We start from the raw sequence: 17,532 nt of genomic DNA on the forward strand, positions 1-17,532 counted from the left end.
CGATATTTCTGAACTTGGCTTCACAAAGTATAAACTTACGCTGAAATAAGAATATCCTAAATTGGAAGTTCTGAATGATTTTACTGCAAGCCTCATTGCCTCATTGCCACGTGGGCACAGGTTTGGTCTAACTAAAAATAACATTCGGAAATAATTATTTAAGATTACAGCCCTAAATCATTTAAAATATAATATGGAAAATTTTATAGCTAACAAAGCTTATTATTGCTACCGTAATCTTACAGAAATGTATTAAGAGAAAACAGAGTAATGTATAAGAAAACAAATCTTCCATTAATCTTTCTTAAAAACATAAAGATGATGTTTCAAATGCCTTAGATCATTTACATAATATTCAGGCCAGGTGCAATAGCCAATTGCCAATTTTTGCCAATTATCGGTTGCTATATAAATATATTCATTAAACCGCTCCTCGTTTAAGGCACAGTCAAGTGAGGCATAGTCAATTAGCGGTCCACACATGAAAACACATGGCAGATTGCACGCTACATAATCCACTCTAAATATGCATTGCATGCACAGACATGTATCTAAAGTTGCATGACTCTCTTACAGAACTTTATTTTTGACATTATTTAAATAAGTACAACAATTGTACATGACTCTCTTTTACGAAATAAGGATTTGTCGTTAGCAATACGCATGGTTATGCGTATCGATGATCGCAATAGGTGATAAACTTCACAAAAGTCCAGTTTCCTATCGCTATACTCTTCACTTCTGTGACATGCATCCAGATAGAGAGAGAGAGAGAGAGAGAGTGGAGTGGTGGTGGTTGGGGCCGACAGTTTATTATTAATCTTTAATTTAACGTTACTTAATTGGACCGCTTAATGCAACGTTACGTATTTGCATAAACCGGCTCGCAACGCGTGACTCAGCCGTGTGTTTTTATTCACAAATCGCCACAGCGTTTCATCGGCTTACTTCCTTGACGAAAACAATACGATACAAAATGCGGAAGAGCTCTTCGAAAATAGACATTGTTAAAAACGTGTTTTGGAAGGCATTTAATCTAAATGCACGGAAGTGTTCGTAGGTTAATATAAATTCGGTTGAACTTACGACGAAGACAAAAGATACTACACGACATCAGTTTCAATCTTGACATTCAGAGGAATATCATCAACAACTGTTTCTTACATATCGCTAAGGTCCATGGATAGATAAGTATAGATATCTCACCGCCTTGTAATTGAAGGAAGCCATTAAATTACTTAAACGGCTGACAATTCTGTAAGCCATTTAATGGCTGCCATGGCGTAATTTACGCGGAACAATGACGACACGAAATCGAAGAAAAAGTGCGGAGAAATATCGTTTCATTCGTAAATGATCTAAAAACCATTTTTTTAATATTTTTCAACCAAGAAAATACATGACAGTGACAATTTCAATTGACAAAACTGGTTACATTTTCTTGTTAGGAGTGTGTAATCTTTACTAATCTATGTTGTTAGCAATTATTCTAGTCTTATTTTATGTGCATTATAAAAAAATAAGTTAAGGCATGTATAAAGTACATATTATGTTCCTTGAAACTATTTTTCTTTTATCGCTCTACGATATGCAAATTTGATTAAAACAACAACTTTTCGTGAAGGCCAACCTTCCAAGGAAACTTGAAATTTTATTAATTACCAAGCATTGATTACCCTTTATGTGCCACTTTTATTGTTTTTTATTTATTATAACAAAGTAGTTGCTTAAATACAATCCACGGTGTTGAGTCGTGAAACTCGTGACTGCAGATTTGCTCCAATTAAACTCAAGCAACACTGCTCCTATATACACAACTGGTCAAAGTGGTGATATCAATGAATAATCATATTTCGTGTCTCAATACAGGAGATATCTCAATACAAACGGAGACCAACCTTTCAAAAAAAAACTGATAAATACGTATTAATGAGCACCAACCTAAAAACCACCACTATTGAGATCGGTTGAATCTTTTTTCCAAATATGTAGCAAAGGCAGATGCGGATATCATCGAAGAATTACATCCCTACTCTCTAATTTGAAACAGATTTTCTTGGCATGGTTCCAATGTTTTTTTATTTTTCTGTGACCTAAATTATTGAATATCATGCCTTTTGCTAAAGTTAAAGGTTACAGATGTCAAGGGCAATATAATTATTATCCTTGAACATAAGAATATGAAATAGCTTTCTTGTATGATTTTTCTTTTTACAACACATTCCATTTCCATTTTTTACACAGAAACTCTAGAGATATCTAGATATCTTGGCAGAAAATCAAATTGTCATTTTATGTACTCTTTTACATGAATTAGACAGTAAGTAAATGATAGACAAACATTTTAAAATGTTGGTGTCGTGCAAAATTAAATAGACGTCTGTTTTCCTCTAATGACAATTGCGTGGTCCCATTTATCTAGAGGCATTGGACGTGTCGTGTCAGAATCATATTTTTTTATGCAACATTTTGACGGGCAGGGTTAGCATCTGCACAACTATGATATGGTATATATAAATAATAGGAGTATATATAAAGGTGGCAGAACCCTTTGTGGTTCCACTCCGGCGGCACCACCGCCACACATGTTTCTCCCTTATAACAGCTGTGTCAAGTGCTACTGTGTTCTGGTTTGAAGGGTGTGCTAAGGGAGACATACTTTTCCGAGGCGTTCCAGCTTAATTTTCAGGGATAGCGGCGCATCTGTGGCCGACCTCAGGTAGGAATATCTAATCCTATCTGGGGTCGAACATAGCATGCGTCTAACATACAATGTCTCCAAATGACAACAAGTCTCACGTAACAATAACGTTGAACCCAAAATCTAGCATCTTCCGAGAGCGTCGCAAAGACAGCGGAGCATAAATTGAATTGAATAATTCCTTAAGCGACCTTGCGATAAACACATTGTCAAACAGTGACAATTTATAGTTAATCAAGCGCATCCTGAGCGACACCCACGGCGCTGCCGGTCGTCAACGGCCAGCCAGCGCCCGGACTGGTCTTCCAGTAATTGTTCTTCGACCCCTCCGTATCCCCTACGAAGACCCTCGCTATCCGTCTGTCCACTTATCTTATGAGTGTTTCACAAACGATCATTGTTTGAGAACATCCGCATTCCTAGCAATACAAGTTTTGTAGATAACAAAACAAATGTATTTAAATTATATCCAAACCATTCGTTTCCGTTACCAACAGAATTCGTTACGAAATATTCTACACTTGTGACCGTTATGACGTTATATCAGAATTACAGTAATGTCATTTAATTATATGTGTACACACATAGAAATAATATATGTAATAATTTTCAAATAATTCACATAATTAATTATAAATACATTTTTATAATGAGTAAACTTTATCCTACTTTGTCATATTATCACATTACCTTACTTTGAAATCAGTATGTTAAATCTTAAACAAACTGAAAATTTAACAGAAAGCCCTTTTAATATAAGCCCTTTTAATAAGACGCAGTCACGAAATGTCCCGACATGTCACGAGACGTGTCATATCATAACAGCATTCTACACGAATGATATGCAACAATGTTAATAGACGGCTTTGTATATCTTCATATAAATAATCTATAAATAATTCGCCTAGTCTCTGTTACGGTTCAAGAGATAGAACCCTGTGACAGACGGACAGACAGCGTAGCTACAGTAATAGGATTCCTTTTTACCCTTTGGGTATGGAACCATAAAAACAAACATTAAAAATTATAACTTTATTTTTTACTGTAAGTATTCCCTAGCTAAGCGTGAATGTCCCCTAATTGGTAATTCCTGTAGCATACTTTACCCTCCTTCTCCAATGCGAATTAATAGTTATCTAACTCATATACTTTTATACCTAAAGGACTTATATTTTCAACTTAATTGAGTCAACAAGATTAACAAAATAAAACCAATTAACTCCGAATTCTTTCGTACAATCCGACCGCCATCAGAAATCATAACGGCCTTGGATTAATTACGAGCAATTATTTAACGCACTCAAACGTTTAACAAACAAACACATAATAATTAGTTGAGTCTTTGCTCGAGGCGAATATAAAGGGAATTAAATACTCTGCTTACAGAAGGGGTATTTAATAGACTATTCTACTTAAGATTATGTAGAACTATCTTTTGTCTATTTTATAGTAATAGTATTAATGATGTTCCCGTAATTAAAGAGCAGGGCGAAGTTACTTCATGAGATATTTCAATTTAATCTCGTATTCTCATCGACTACCCATTACCTAGTGTCGTACTATTTCACCCGAGGACTTGGGCCTCAATATCAAAATGACAATCAGAAGTTTTAGATCAAAACCATATCAGAATGAGAAGATTAAGAATGATGTTCGAGACGTTAGCCAAATACCCTATGAAAAATCGTATGAAGAACTTTAAGTCTCCTCACAATATTCTCCTTTATCGTAAATGGTTAATTTGTAGCGTAGTGAAGTAAAATCTTTGATATTTTTCATGCTCGTTTGACACACTTCAATTTAAGCAAGACCAAGGACAGAAAAGGGTCACATAAGCACGCTCCTGGGTGCAGCTAAGCTGTCAGCGCTGATAACAACCATTCACATTCCTTCCACCTCGTCTTACATTAGAGTGATCGGCCGGCCAGCTTTAAACATTAACGCGATAACCCGACAAACACCTGACCTAAATGTGTATCGCCGCAGGTGTGTTACGCGAGCTATTGTAAAAAACAGGGCATGTGCGTGTCGGACCACAAGTTATGTTTTATGAAGGAAGACAGCTGATACATTTTACTTCGTGTGAAGTGGTCACTGTTGCCAATGGACAGATAGCTAACCTCAAATAGGATTCTTGCCTAAGCTCGATTACAGTTAAATGCATGCAGATTAATGAGATGACACTTGGCGGCAAAAATTGCCTTGCCACATAAACGAACTATGAAGACTCCTAGTATTTTTGAAATAGACGATGATTAAGATAAATAAAGATGGCCTTCCCAGTAAGCCTGGGGACTAAATCTGACAACTGAGCACGATCCTATAATATATTACTTGAACTTTTATATCAGTGAAATTATATTATGTTCAACATATCATAATTTAAGATTCCTCAAATCTCCATATAGTTTGTATTGCGTATGTACAAGTATTATAAAATCCGTATTTCGCTCTGGGCATCTTTTTTGACCTTTTGTTGTTTATCGAGACTTCAATATATTTTCCAATAAAAGTACCGTCGAGATCAGAACAGAGAGGTTTCATAAAATTGGGCTCACAACAACAGGCTCACGATCCAATTTTCGTTCACGTACTATTTTACGAAATGTGTTCGTTTCTACTCATGTCTAAAGCATCAAGCAAAGAATATATCATGCTTTGCTGTTGTAATATTCTACACATTGTGTCGAATTCGTATTAAAAAGCAACTATAAGATATGTTTCAAGTGAGAATATTTGAAATATAAAATTGGTAAAAAATGTCTCTCTAATTTTAAAACCTTGATACCTTTGTTAGGCACAGGTTTCATGCTTTAATGACAAAAGTTTCAAGCGAGTATTTCTAAAAAGAAACATTAAATTTCTAACCAGTAACGGTATTTTAAAATTTCAGGGGGTATTTTAGGAAGTCACATATTTTTCTACAGCTGGGAAATGTCTGCATAATACATTAGAATTCAACCAGGAATACGTGAAAAACGGATTGAAAGTTTATATACCAAAATTCAGACCAACATTTCACAGACATCCAATTAATATGCCTTCACTCTTAGTGCTGAATTAAAATGAAAATACATGTTTTATAAACAATGATTGAATGAGACAGTTATGCTGTTGACAGGCTTTGGCGCGGCACCGCCCACGTACACGGTTTTTCATTTTCGCAAGTACGTCAGAAAAAATTAGGTGTCACTTCCAGTAACGTCCGTTTTATGAAATCCATGTATATTTGCATTTTACTTCTCCTAGTCCACTTTCGTGATTGCATTAACTCATCATATAATTCACTTATTGGATGCTTCCTACAAGTGAATCCTCCGGTCTACAAAATAAGTGAATTTGCAAGCAATTTTTCGAAATAAAACACAAGTACTGGTTCTGATAGATCCACGCTATTTGCAGTTAATAAAATATTTTTCAATCGAACTCCTATAATCAAAAGTACTGAACAATGTCCTCTCTGTCTGTCAGACACGATACAAATTGCACATCAGCACTGCAGCGCTGCATAGAACCAACCCTTGGGAAATTTCAGAGATAACTTACATTCGCCTCATCATTTGCTAGCTCCGCAGCCGCAACATTTTAGACGATATTTTATACCAATATTAAAATATATAACTGCTACAAGCTCGTTAGGATTAAACAGCCTCGTTAGATTAATTACCGCTAATTAAAAACCTACTTCAATGTTACTTTAGGATGGAATATTAAAAACAGAGGTACTTCTGGATGATTATCTCTTAACCTTAATTTACCTGTTAAATGGTTACAGGAAGTTTATTTGATAGATAATATATAAATTACTAAGTTTTCTTCGCCGAGAAGTTACCGCTGTTGCCGCAGTTAGTTAACGCTAAATTACGTTACGCTAATAACCTTTTTTTACGCGTACCTACCTTTTTTTGTTTTGTTCACGAGGGGGAAACCATCAAAAGGTACCCGACGCCGTGGGAGCGACGCCGGGTTATGTGGGATTTACAATTTGAACTTCTAATCTCCAGGAACGCTAAAATCATATAACGGGAGTACGAATTTTTGGGATTACGAGGGATCTACTGCAATAATCGTTTATACGGATAAGCGTAGAATATTGCCACTTCAACTTAATCCTATTAACGAAATCGGTTGTGCTTGTTGTGGTCTAACCATCTCAAAACAACCGGATTACACTAATCCCACTAATTGCGCTTCTAGTTCACATGATCAATGTTTTTAAATGAAGATGTATGTATATACTGCAGAGTTTTATGACTCATAAAAGCAACACAGATTAAAGGTATACAGTAACGGTATTTTTAACTCTTATCATTTCGAGTTCAGAATAATTAGCATACAAATTAATAATTAGATAACTGTCACGCGTGACGTCATCAATACAAGTTGTTACAAAAAATATATTTAAAACAAACAAGAATTGTAATGACTGTTGTTTCAATAGTTTTATTCGAATTAACCAAATGCCGATTGATATTTACTTATTATTAGTCCGCTATCTGGTATTCTAATTTTAATTGTCGGTTAATAACCTCTAATTGACTCGTGCCACTGTGTAAAGTTAACAGGATAATGAGGGCAGCAAATAACATGTATTTATTTGTAATGGATTTATTACACTCATTTCTTCCGTAAACAATTCTGTCTCTATTGTTTTAATCGACTTCAAAAAAGAAGGTTCTGCTTCCGATCGTAATGTATGTATGTATATTTGTATCCAATTTGGATGGAGTTTTGGTTATTATCGACATTCTTATATGTAGCCAATGGGTATGAGGCCTACCTGATTTTATGATCACATCTTATCCTGTATCAAGCTCCTTACTTGTCAACATTACTGTCCCATTGCTGGGAAGGTATAAGTCGCCTCTCTGAGTGCGGAGTATTTAGCCAGGGTCCACGTGCAATGCGGATAGGTACAATTTGAGACTGGCTTGGATTTTTTCGGAGAAGAGGAGAACCAACTGATAATGGATCGATAGTATTTATATAAAAAATACCTTTTGTGTTATTCTGTTACATACGCCAACAGTGTACGTACGCAGGTTACTAATAAACAACAATTGTAGAGCGCTCGGATGACGCAAAGAGTTTATCGCTTGCATTGTGTGTCAATCCGGCACCTAGCTCACCTATCCGTGTATGGGATACCTACGAGTTGGCTACGATTGATAAAGCGGCATGCATACAAACCAACACCACTAATCGAAAAAAATCCTTGCTGAGGGCTTTCGGAATCCTATGACATGGGGTAGATCAAAAGCAGAAAAATCTTTAAATTAATATTGTAAACTAGAGAAATCAAAAAAATACGATTAAAAAAAAAACCTTAATTATATTATTAAACCATTACAGAAGCATTAGATTTGTAACTTAATCCGAAAAATCTTGGGATTTACAATGTAAAACTCTTACAGATGTTTATTACTAGTATAGTACTATTTAATATGTATTTTTATGTACTTTATGGATCATTAAATTAAGTATTGTGCAAGTACATAATAATGTAAAACAACAAAACCGATACAACGATGAATTATTTCTTAGTATTAAATACAAGTAGCTTAAAACCCTTTGTTGAAAAAAATTCGTGAAGTGCTGGCCATGACACTTTGTTTTTAAGGTTGTCGCAAACAAAGGGAAATTCTGCGCAAAAATCATGATAAATGTATAGTGCGTAGACCACATAATTGCAATTCATGCACCCACGCGGGGCACGACACGAAGTTGGTTGTTACGGAGATCGATTTATGAAGATTCATCTGCTGTCGAGCTAATAGACCGTTTTATTCTTGATTTTTTGATTCGGGACTAAACGGCTGTCTAGAACTAATTGTATAGTTAGGCCTCTACAATAGACTTCTAAAGGCTAATAGATTAGTTAACTTAGCGTTTTATCTTTAAGCACATATATACGTAGTTTTTGTGCGTCAACGTATATATAAAATTGCAGCCCGAGTGTGATTTCGAACAATAAGTCCCGTAAAATTCTGTTCTTTTACTAACAGATGATTCAAATTATATAAGACCTTACGCAAATCGGTCTTTCTCTCTTGTCTAGGATGCTTTTCGAAGGTATAGGATACATGTTTGAATATTTCTAGGCATCTAATGTAAAAACTAAGAAAAAGGTGCACGCAAGCGTGAAGCAATAACGAGCGGTCTGTTGTTTGGTGTTATGGAAATTTTTAATAAACGATCCCGCGCTTCAGGCGTGTTAGGCAGTTGAAGTGGTAATCCGTAGTCAAATTTAAGATTTCTAACTTGACGTATTGTATAGTCTAAAATAGAGATTCTAAACCAATGGCCCGCGGGCCGTTTGTGATCCGCAGCGGCAATACCAGAGATCCTGTGAGGTTTACAAATTGTCCGCGATGTTTAGAAATGATCGCGAAAATTTAAATGATATATAATATCTAATTTAATTTTACATTTAATTGATTAAATATTTACTCCTAAAATTTCATCCTAATGTGGATGTCGTCGTAATTGTCACCAACTGCAAAAAGATTTTTTTGCGCAGACTTGCAGATACAGATTATAGGAACAGCTTTTTAGAATTGTCGCGGCTAAATTATTAGCTGATTTGTAGACCATGGTAAGACAAAAATGTGTTAAGCAGTCCATTATGATGATAAGGTTACAAATCTCAGGTCTTTTGGCATGAAGTTTTGATAGAGGATTTTCCAAAATTCAAGGGTACAGATACACCAATGAACTCTTTTTCTTCTGGGCCAACCCTTAAAAGGTCTAAATTTCAGATATTCCAACCTTTCAATGAATTTAACGATATAGAAAAACGCAACTTGAAACTTTTATTGTACTTCTAACCAACTTTATACTGGATGGACTAATACTGAATTCTAATTGACACTGAGCAAAGAATCATGTATTCACAAGTCAGTGAAAATCTCTTATTCCCTGGTTTGCAATTCCACTAAGTCAGACCACAATGTGGTGTTTTGAAGAGCAATTTTCTATATTATTCAAATAAGGATAAATTATATTACGTCCATAGACGGGAAATACTTACATTACTAACATACAGACAAGACACAATGCCCAAGACGGCCCATTGGATCTCTACTTTGGAATTCAAGTTTTATAGACAAGTTTAACTTATTTTAAACAAATGCTTCATTTATAGTCTAGTTAAAATAAGTTATTGCAGCCATGAAACCTAAGAACAAATGAACCTAACAAATTTGAGCAGTACTTGTGGAAGAGATATATGTCATCCGAGGGTGGTGTACGGGATCTAAATGTTTATATTTAAACAGCAATTCCATTTATCCAATAGAGAAATCTATTGTCTAACCTAGGAGGAAAAGGTTGTCTGTTATTGATTGTGTCATTCTCTATTTAATTCTTTCACCATATTCCATTTGTAATGTACTAATATGTAATACATAAATGGATGGATTTTATCAACTTATTAGTGTCAAGTTTGATGGACATAAAATTAGTAAGTTTTGATAACCTTTTTAGTTAATACCCACAGAATCAGAACATGTAATTATTACTAACATATTGAAATGTACATATACATTTTTTTTATTACACTTATTCAAATATGAACAGATATTATGATCCTTTTCACACCTTAATTGGCACATCAGCTAACTACACTCTTTTTTTTTATTTATTTTGATATTGTTCAACACCATTTACTATCAAAATTAATAAAAAAAACATTTTGACAAAAAGTAGAGTTGGCGGATTTGTGAATTAAGGTATCGATATATATTTCACATATAGCTTACAAAGTTCATATGTACTAATTGACTAATGTACATGAGCCATAATTATGCAGTAACAGATTACAAAAATCTATAGAAACTAGGATATATTTGTTGATAAAATTCTGTTTTAATAATATTGATTAATTGATAAACTGAAACATCATTATTACAAAGCAAGCTCACTAAACAATCATCACCTTGAGCATGAACAATTATCTAAATGGATTATAATTATAAATAAATATTAGCATTGATGATCAAATGATAATTTTGTTGTATTGAAAGCAGGTCATAAACATCCTCTATTGCTATCAACATAAATGATAACTTACAACAAACTACATAAAAATATTTCTGTTGAAACTACAAACTGTTAGGTTGATAACAATAATACCCCTATACAATAATAGGAACGTAGATTACACCGTTTCTTAATTAAGTCGGCGATAGTTTTAATGAAGCCGGCAATCAGTACAATTCTGATAGGAAGCGCATGTGAACTGCAACGAGCGACGATAGCACGAAAACATTTCTCACGAAACGATAAATATGTAGAAAACCAGTGAATATTCAACCGACAGCATCGAACTCACCACGCGTATACACGCATATCACGACAAATTCCTAACTTAAACATTGTGATGCGACATCTAATAAACACGTAGAAGTCACTAATCTCACCTTGGGATGCAGTTGGAAGGCGTCCTGTCCACTTCCCAGGCGGCAAAAAGTTTCATGGGAACAGGTTTCGAGGCATTAGTCATCTTTTCGGATTTATTTTTCTCGGTCATTTTAAATCAGCACCAAACACACTGGTCACAACTTCACTGCACTGCACTAGGGACAGTTTCAACTCGCATTGTTATTTCATCACTAAACATAACACTGGATTCATTTTTATTGTGCCGTAACACGAAAACGATACCGACCCGAGGCGAATACAACAATACTCAGCTCAGTACAGCTTCACATCGCGATGGAAATATCGGCCGCGGCAGAAAGGCGTTCGATACATTTGACAGATAGCAAACCAATGTTGCAATACCCAAAGTTACAATTGCCCACATCGTTTGTCAATTTTATTGAACCAATTAATACATTTTATTACTCGTTTTTTGTTTCTATCAATCCTGAGTTTTATATAGTCTTCTTTTATTTAAGTTACTTTTTTTAAATTACGCATATCAACTTTATTAATAAAAATAAAAATAGAAGACAAATATTTCAATTTCAATGTTTAAATTTTTGTTTTCTTACATAAACATAGTTTGAAAGTTAGTTATATGTTTAATTATTATAGAATTTTCAAAGATTTGAATTGATTTGATTTGGATTTGGAATTTTCAAAGATTGGAAAGATTTTCCCCAAAGATTTTGAGTATATTAACAGAAACATATTACGTGATAAAACAAATTTTGTTTAAGTTATAAATTAATCAATAACATTTTACTTGTACTTCAAAAATCTAATATCAGAGGAAAAATTATGTTATAGCAACACCATAACTATAACCTGTTAAATTGACAGTTCGCGTTGTTATTGTTCATAGAGAAACGTTCAAAAATAAATTTCTGATCGGAATAGTACATTACAATACGAGGACGAAAAATTTTTTTCTGACAAGTGTGAGTTTGCAGGCCGAGCCGCAGGCGAGGACTGCAATCACACGAGTCAGAAAAACATTTTTCGTCCGCGTGTTGTATAAAATTTTATATTACGGGGTCGGAAATGGGGGTTTTGCGCACGCGAAGCGTGCGTAAAACGTCAATTTACGCACGCCGTGATATAAAATAATTTTATATATGTAAGCAAATTTAAATTAATTAATTACAATAACAAGGAAGCTGCGGTATATATTTATATTAAGTAGTTAATTAAAGTCCAATTGTACGTTTCCCGCGGGCTAATTTGTTTTATATTATTTTTATAGCGGATAATACGAGGCTCAAGAGATGACTTGAATTTTAATTATAATTAAGTTCTACAATATTAAAGACGTTCATAGCAGGACTTACATAAATGCGAGACGTTTAACATATTAAAATACACATACATTTCATACAGAAAATATTTCTTAAAAAGTCATGTATAAATAATTATAAATTTTTGCAGATGGAGAATGATGTTCATATACTATCTTTATTAATTAAAACTTAACACACCAATGTCCTAGATGGGATACTACTAAAACAAACATATGAATTACAAAACTCTTTATTTTCTAAACATGAAACATTACATTTTGTAAATTTTATTACATTACTCTCTAACATGAGAATTTAAACACAGTGTACAGCAAATGGCACTGAAGAAAAGAAATAATACAAATATTAAACTACCAAATGCATTTATTTATTAAAAAATATTTTTATTATATAGTAAAATTCTTGTATAATTTGTGCCTGAGTTACATTCCTCTAAATTACAGTCTAAAAACAGATGCGAAACCAAATAAAATATATGTAAAACACTTTGTTATACAGTCTGCAATTTATGAACTAGGTATTTGTAATTATTGCTGCATATATATGCATTCATTAACATAGTCCAACTAGTCTTAAGCCTTTTGAATCCAGTGGCTTAAGCTATTTCCCAAGGTACAGCAATTCCATCTAAATGCAGAAGCCATATTGACACAATACATAACCAAGCTTACACATAATCCACATATTTTGAGCCCCAATTTTCCACCACTATTTATTCATAAAATTTTCTAACCAATTTGTTATTAAACATATATGAAGTATAAAAAATAACAATAAACATAATATTTCACACCTAAAAATGTGAGTACAGTGTACAATCTCATTTTTTTGGGTCTAAACAATATTCTTAGACTACCTAACTTTTAAAAAGGATTAACGGAATTTCAACATATAAAAGATTTAAAAATAATAATAATATATACATGTTATCAAAACAGAACAATTTAGAATCAAATCCCACAAAAATAACAACAGATAATAAAAGGCTCCAAATCCTACGACTAGAGTCACGAAATCATAAAAAAAAATTAATAATGTAGGTCCTAAATTATTTCATAACACAAATTAGAATACTCCTAGTTTCCAACTCTTGCCTGCTATATGACCACTAACCGATATCTTCAAAATAACTTCTAAATATAGGTGTAGGAAGTACTCTTACACCCAATAGTAACAATATTAAGTGTAATAAACAATTTTTTGCCACGAATACAAGAATCACGAATACATCCACCATACACCATAGTTTTTGAAATAGAATTTAGCACTTTTTATTAAGACTTCCTTAGTAGAAAAAGCAAAAACTTAAGATGAATGTGCGAATAGTATGGCAATCAGGACTTATATATAACAGCAAATGGCTTAACTTTTCATAGGTTGTCACTTGGTCTTTCATAGATTTCCATGTTTGGTTATACATATATCTTTTGGTAATCCGTGTTCTTTCTAAAAGTCAATCGGGGGTTCACTTGGCGACCTCTTGAGGGCAATCGGGCTGCGAGGAAGGGTGTGCGGCGCGGAACGCGGGGTGGTTTTCCAGCTCGCGATCGATACGTAAGATTATCGGGAATGGGCGTAGGTCCACGTGGAATCTGTAAGACGAATAAAGTACATTTGAAAAGTTCCTTTTGTTTAGATGTTTTTATTTAGCTAACACATGCAATCTTGACCTGACAACCTGAAGTATAACGAGTACAACCAACAACAGAAATTCGTAAATGGAACTAAAGGAAAAACCTACAAAGCTTTTCTTATTAAAATTGATTTAATGAAACTAGCTTAAAATCCCTCTGCAATTTGTAATCACTGAGTAAATATAGGATTAAAGCTATAGATGCATTACTACCCTTGAAGACTAAAGTAAGACCACTTATTATAAATGTCTCTTTTACTCATCACATACTTCACACAAAAACACAGCAGCTCTCGATAGCTGCTGTGTTTTAAGAGGTGATACTATTAGAATTGAAAATAATTATTAAGTAATGGATTGTTACCTTCTAGCATTAAAAACTTGGGGAATCAAACAGCAATCGGCCAGCGTGATCTCGTCACCGACGCAGTACTTCCCAGCGCATCCAGACAGAAGCTTTTCCACAGCACGGAATCCCCTCATGATCCAGTGCTGCGCCCATTCTTTCTTCTTTTCTTCTCCTACATAGATCAGCACAATCAGGTTCTGGAGAGGTTGAATGCCTGATGATATGACCTGGAATTTGATCACAGTTTCTTTGTAATGTAGAGAAAAAAGCAGAAAATTTGGTACAAAGTGTGAAATCACTTGAGAACCAAAATGTTAACTTTATGTGTGTGTTTGTAATGTGTCTAAATTGGCAAATGCCTATTTAACCCAAATAGCAACCTAAATAGGTTTTACGCCTGCTAATAATCCATAGCAGCATCTTCCCTACCACTAAACTAATTAGCGCCTGCAAAAAGTCTGTTAGCTTTTAATTAAATCATGTTCCTTTCACTTGTCCTTGTTGTCTCGTAGCATCCACATTAAATTAAAGTCATCCTCGAAAATCAAGTTTTTAAATTTTTTGACCTCTGGAGCCTTAACAATAGGTTTGCAAACATAAAAGATACAGGTAATATTTTAGTATTCAATATACATAGATTGATACCAGTGTTGTTACACACATATATTATATATTTGTGTGCTGTGCACAACACTGTCGATTTTGACGCCAATTTTTTAGGTGATAATGGTGGGTAAATAAAATAAAGTTTAGTTAATAAAATACATGAATCTGTTAATCTACAACAAAACTTTTATCACATTATTTTCAATAACATTTCTTTGTAGTAAGCTTGTAGTTATAAGATAAAAAATATATCAATTCACAAACAAGCTCCAGTCTGGTCTAACCAGATAAGCAACATAAGGCCAAACTTGTTTTGAACGAAAACAAGTACTAGTGGCTATTTTTAGTTCTAATTAGAATATTGTACACCTATGGCATTTATCTGTTACAAGACTAAACAAAACCTATGCATAGTATTTAATTAATATCTAGAACATTACAAAAATATAAAACATGTTATGAACAAAATTAAAGCTCAAAAATAACTTTAAACTTAAAGAATACAATCAAAATCAAATGCTTTAAAATTACAATTAAAATTGGTATAATTGAAGGTGTAATATACCCATAGTAGTTCGCATATTGCGGTAACACTGCCTATTTCTGCCTAATAACAAGTGTTAAGTACTGCTATTATTGCTCCCATTAATAGACCTCCCAGTAATTGACATTATTCAGAGTACAATAGTACCCTTACTGACTGTTGACTATTCTTATGTATTAGCATTAAGTAACACACCTTACCTCACAAATCTCGCGAACCTTAGCCCTTTTGAAGCAGTCTTGGGGCATAAGTGGTCTTTGTGGTCTAGTTTCTTCTAAGTAATGCATGATGCTCAGAGATTCAACAAATGTATGGCCATCTGGAAATATTAATGAATTAGTTGTAAGAGATTAAAGTATAATATGTTTCTCCTACAAAATATAAAATATAATGTTTATAAATATGTAAATTATAAATATTGCATGAATTTTGGAGATTCATATTCTACAAAAAATTATTAGCTCTTTATCATATATTGTTCACCTTTTATTTTTAATACTTCAATATGGGCAGCCACACTATATTAAAACTAAACTTTAATATAAAAACAATATTATATTTTTTAATGAACTTAAATTTAAAATATGTAATAAATTACCAATACAAAGTGAAGGGACTTGCTCCATGGGATTAACATCTCGGTACTCATTGCAGTGTTGTTCCCCTCCTCCTTTAATTAGGCTGACAGCCTTGATGTCGTATGGAATCTCCTTGAGATTCAGGGCAATGCGCACCCTCCAGGAGCATGAGCTTCGCCAGTAAGAATATAAAACTGGCTGTAAAGAAGAAAGAATATCATGTTTAAGTGACATTGATAAAAAAATAATTTTGTTTTTGGCCATATACAAAATAAAAGTTTTAGAATATAAATCTTTTTTCTAGATGTTCAATAGATTGCTTCAACATTTTAGTGGTAGGCACTATTTATCATTTACAGCAGTGTAATAAATATTTTATGGAGCCAAGCCTTAATCTTATTGTTTTTGAATCTAATAAAACCTTAATTCATAACATAAATTTTCTTTGAATACATGAACTTTTATAACTTCATTTATTGAATATCTATTCAGAAAAGTATTCACAGTGATTAAATAGACAATAATTTAAAAACCTTAAGGTAAATTACCTTTTCCTCAATAATGTCACCCATTTTTAAAAAGATATAGTTATTTGATTATGGAATAACCAAGAAATCGTCCGAAGCACTAAATAACACTGTTATGAACTAGAACCACTGCGGCAACGAATGATTATCGAATGGAGTATTTACGAAAAGTATAATCTTATCAGGTTTAACCAGTATGCAAAATAAGTTTAATACGATACATTTATCGCTCACCTTACCCATGCCGGAACAATTCCCGTTGTATTTCGAGTAGTAAGTAATTTTGACGGCGTTTATCTACGTCTCCCACAATTAAACGGTTGTACTTGATTTGTTATCAAGTATCTAAATCTTAACGCCAATGTTAGTAAACAAAAATTAAAACTATTCTTTCCACAGTTTATGAAAATAGGTATTTTTATTACATAGAAGATCAGCACTATATGTATTTTATGTACTAAATAGACAAAGTACAAACTGTTATATCTTTGCGATAAGATAAGCCTCTTTCTCTTTTATTTATATATAAGCAAAGGGTTGCCGTTGGGGCAGTTTATTGGGGATGATTTGCCGGTGTTCCCATAACAATCACGGTTCCGACTCTTAGTGTTGGCAATAATTTTGACTTACAAATTTTCATTGTATTTCTTCATGTCGATTATGTAATAAAAATAATGTTTATCATGTAATCCAAAATTATTTTAGTATTTCATCTTCATTTGTACACAATCTTTTACGAATATTAAGGCAGAATACTGTTAAAGCAACAGTCCTGTAAAAAATATTTTGATAATTGAAAACAATGACATGACAGTGACATTGCCCATATCTACGCTATACTATGTCGTACATACAATTTTGAGCCCTAT

The 17,532-nt window shown here is 33.4% G+C and overlaps 2 protein-coding genes across 3 annotated transcripts in view; both read right to left on the reverse strand.

The window, feature by feature from the left end:
* Positions 1–11,461, reverse strand: part of KrT95D (phosphofurin acidic cluster sorting protein KrT95D) — a 154,746-nt gene extending 143,285 nt beyond the window's left edge. The window contains exon 1 of the mRNA XM_073074074.1: positions 11,122–11,461. Within this exon, the coding sequence (XP_072930175.1) occupies positions 11,122–11,231 (110 nt within the window). The 5' untranslated portion in view covers positions 11,232–11,461. The remainder of the gene's footprint in view (positions 1–11,121) is intronic.
* A 1,178-nt stretch (positions 11,462–12,639) lies between these two features.
* On the reverse strand, positions 12,640–17,238 carry GSTz1 (glutathione S-transferase zeta 1). 2 transcript variants are annotated; one of them, XM_073074076.1, is made up of 5 exons: positions 16,898–17,238; positions 16,157–16,334; positions 15,759–15,877; positions 14,424–14,635; positions 12,640–14,018 (listed from the first exon to the last, which is right to left on the reverse strand). In XM_073074076.1, the coding sequence occupies exons 1-5, from the start codon at positions 16,904–16,906 to the stop codon at positions 13,892–13,894; spliced, it is 645 nt and encodes a 214-aa protein (XP_072930177.1). In that variant the 5' UTR covers positions 16,907–17,238; the 3' UTR covers positions 12,640–13,891. The 2 variants fall into 2 exon arrangements, with proteins under 2 accessions (XP_072930177.1, XP_072930176.1); XM_073074075.1 differs by lacking the exon at positions 16,898–17,238 and adding an exon at positions 16,685–16,840.
* Between the last annotated feature and the right edge of the window lie 294 nt (positions 17,239–17,532).

This window comes from Epargyreus clarus, unplaced genomic scaffold (genome assembly GCF_041222505.1).
Source record: "Epargyreus clarus isolate Ecla_fem2 unplaced genomic scaffold, WU_Ecla_fem_2.2 ptg000006l, whole genome shotgun sequence".
Classification (NCBI taxonomy): domain Eukaryota; kingdom Metazoa; phylum Arthropoda; class Insecta; order Lepidoptera; family Hesperiidae; genus Epargyreus; species Epargyreus clarus.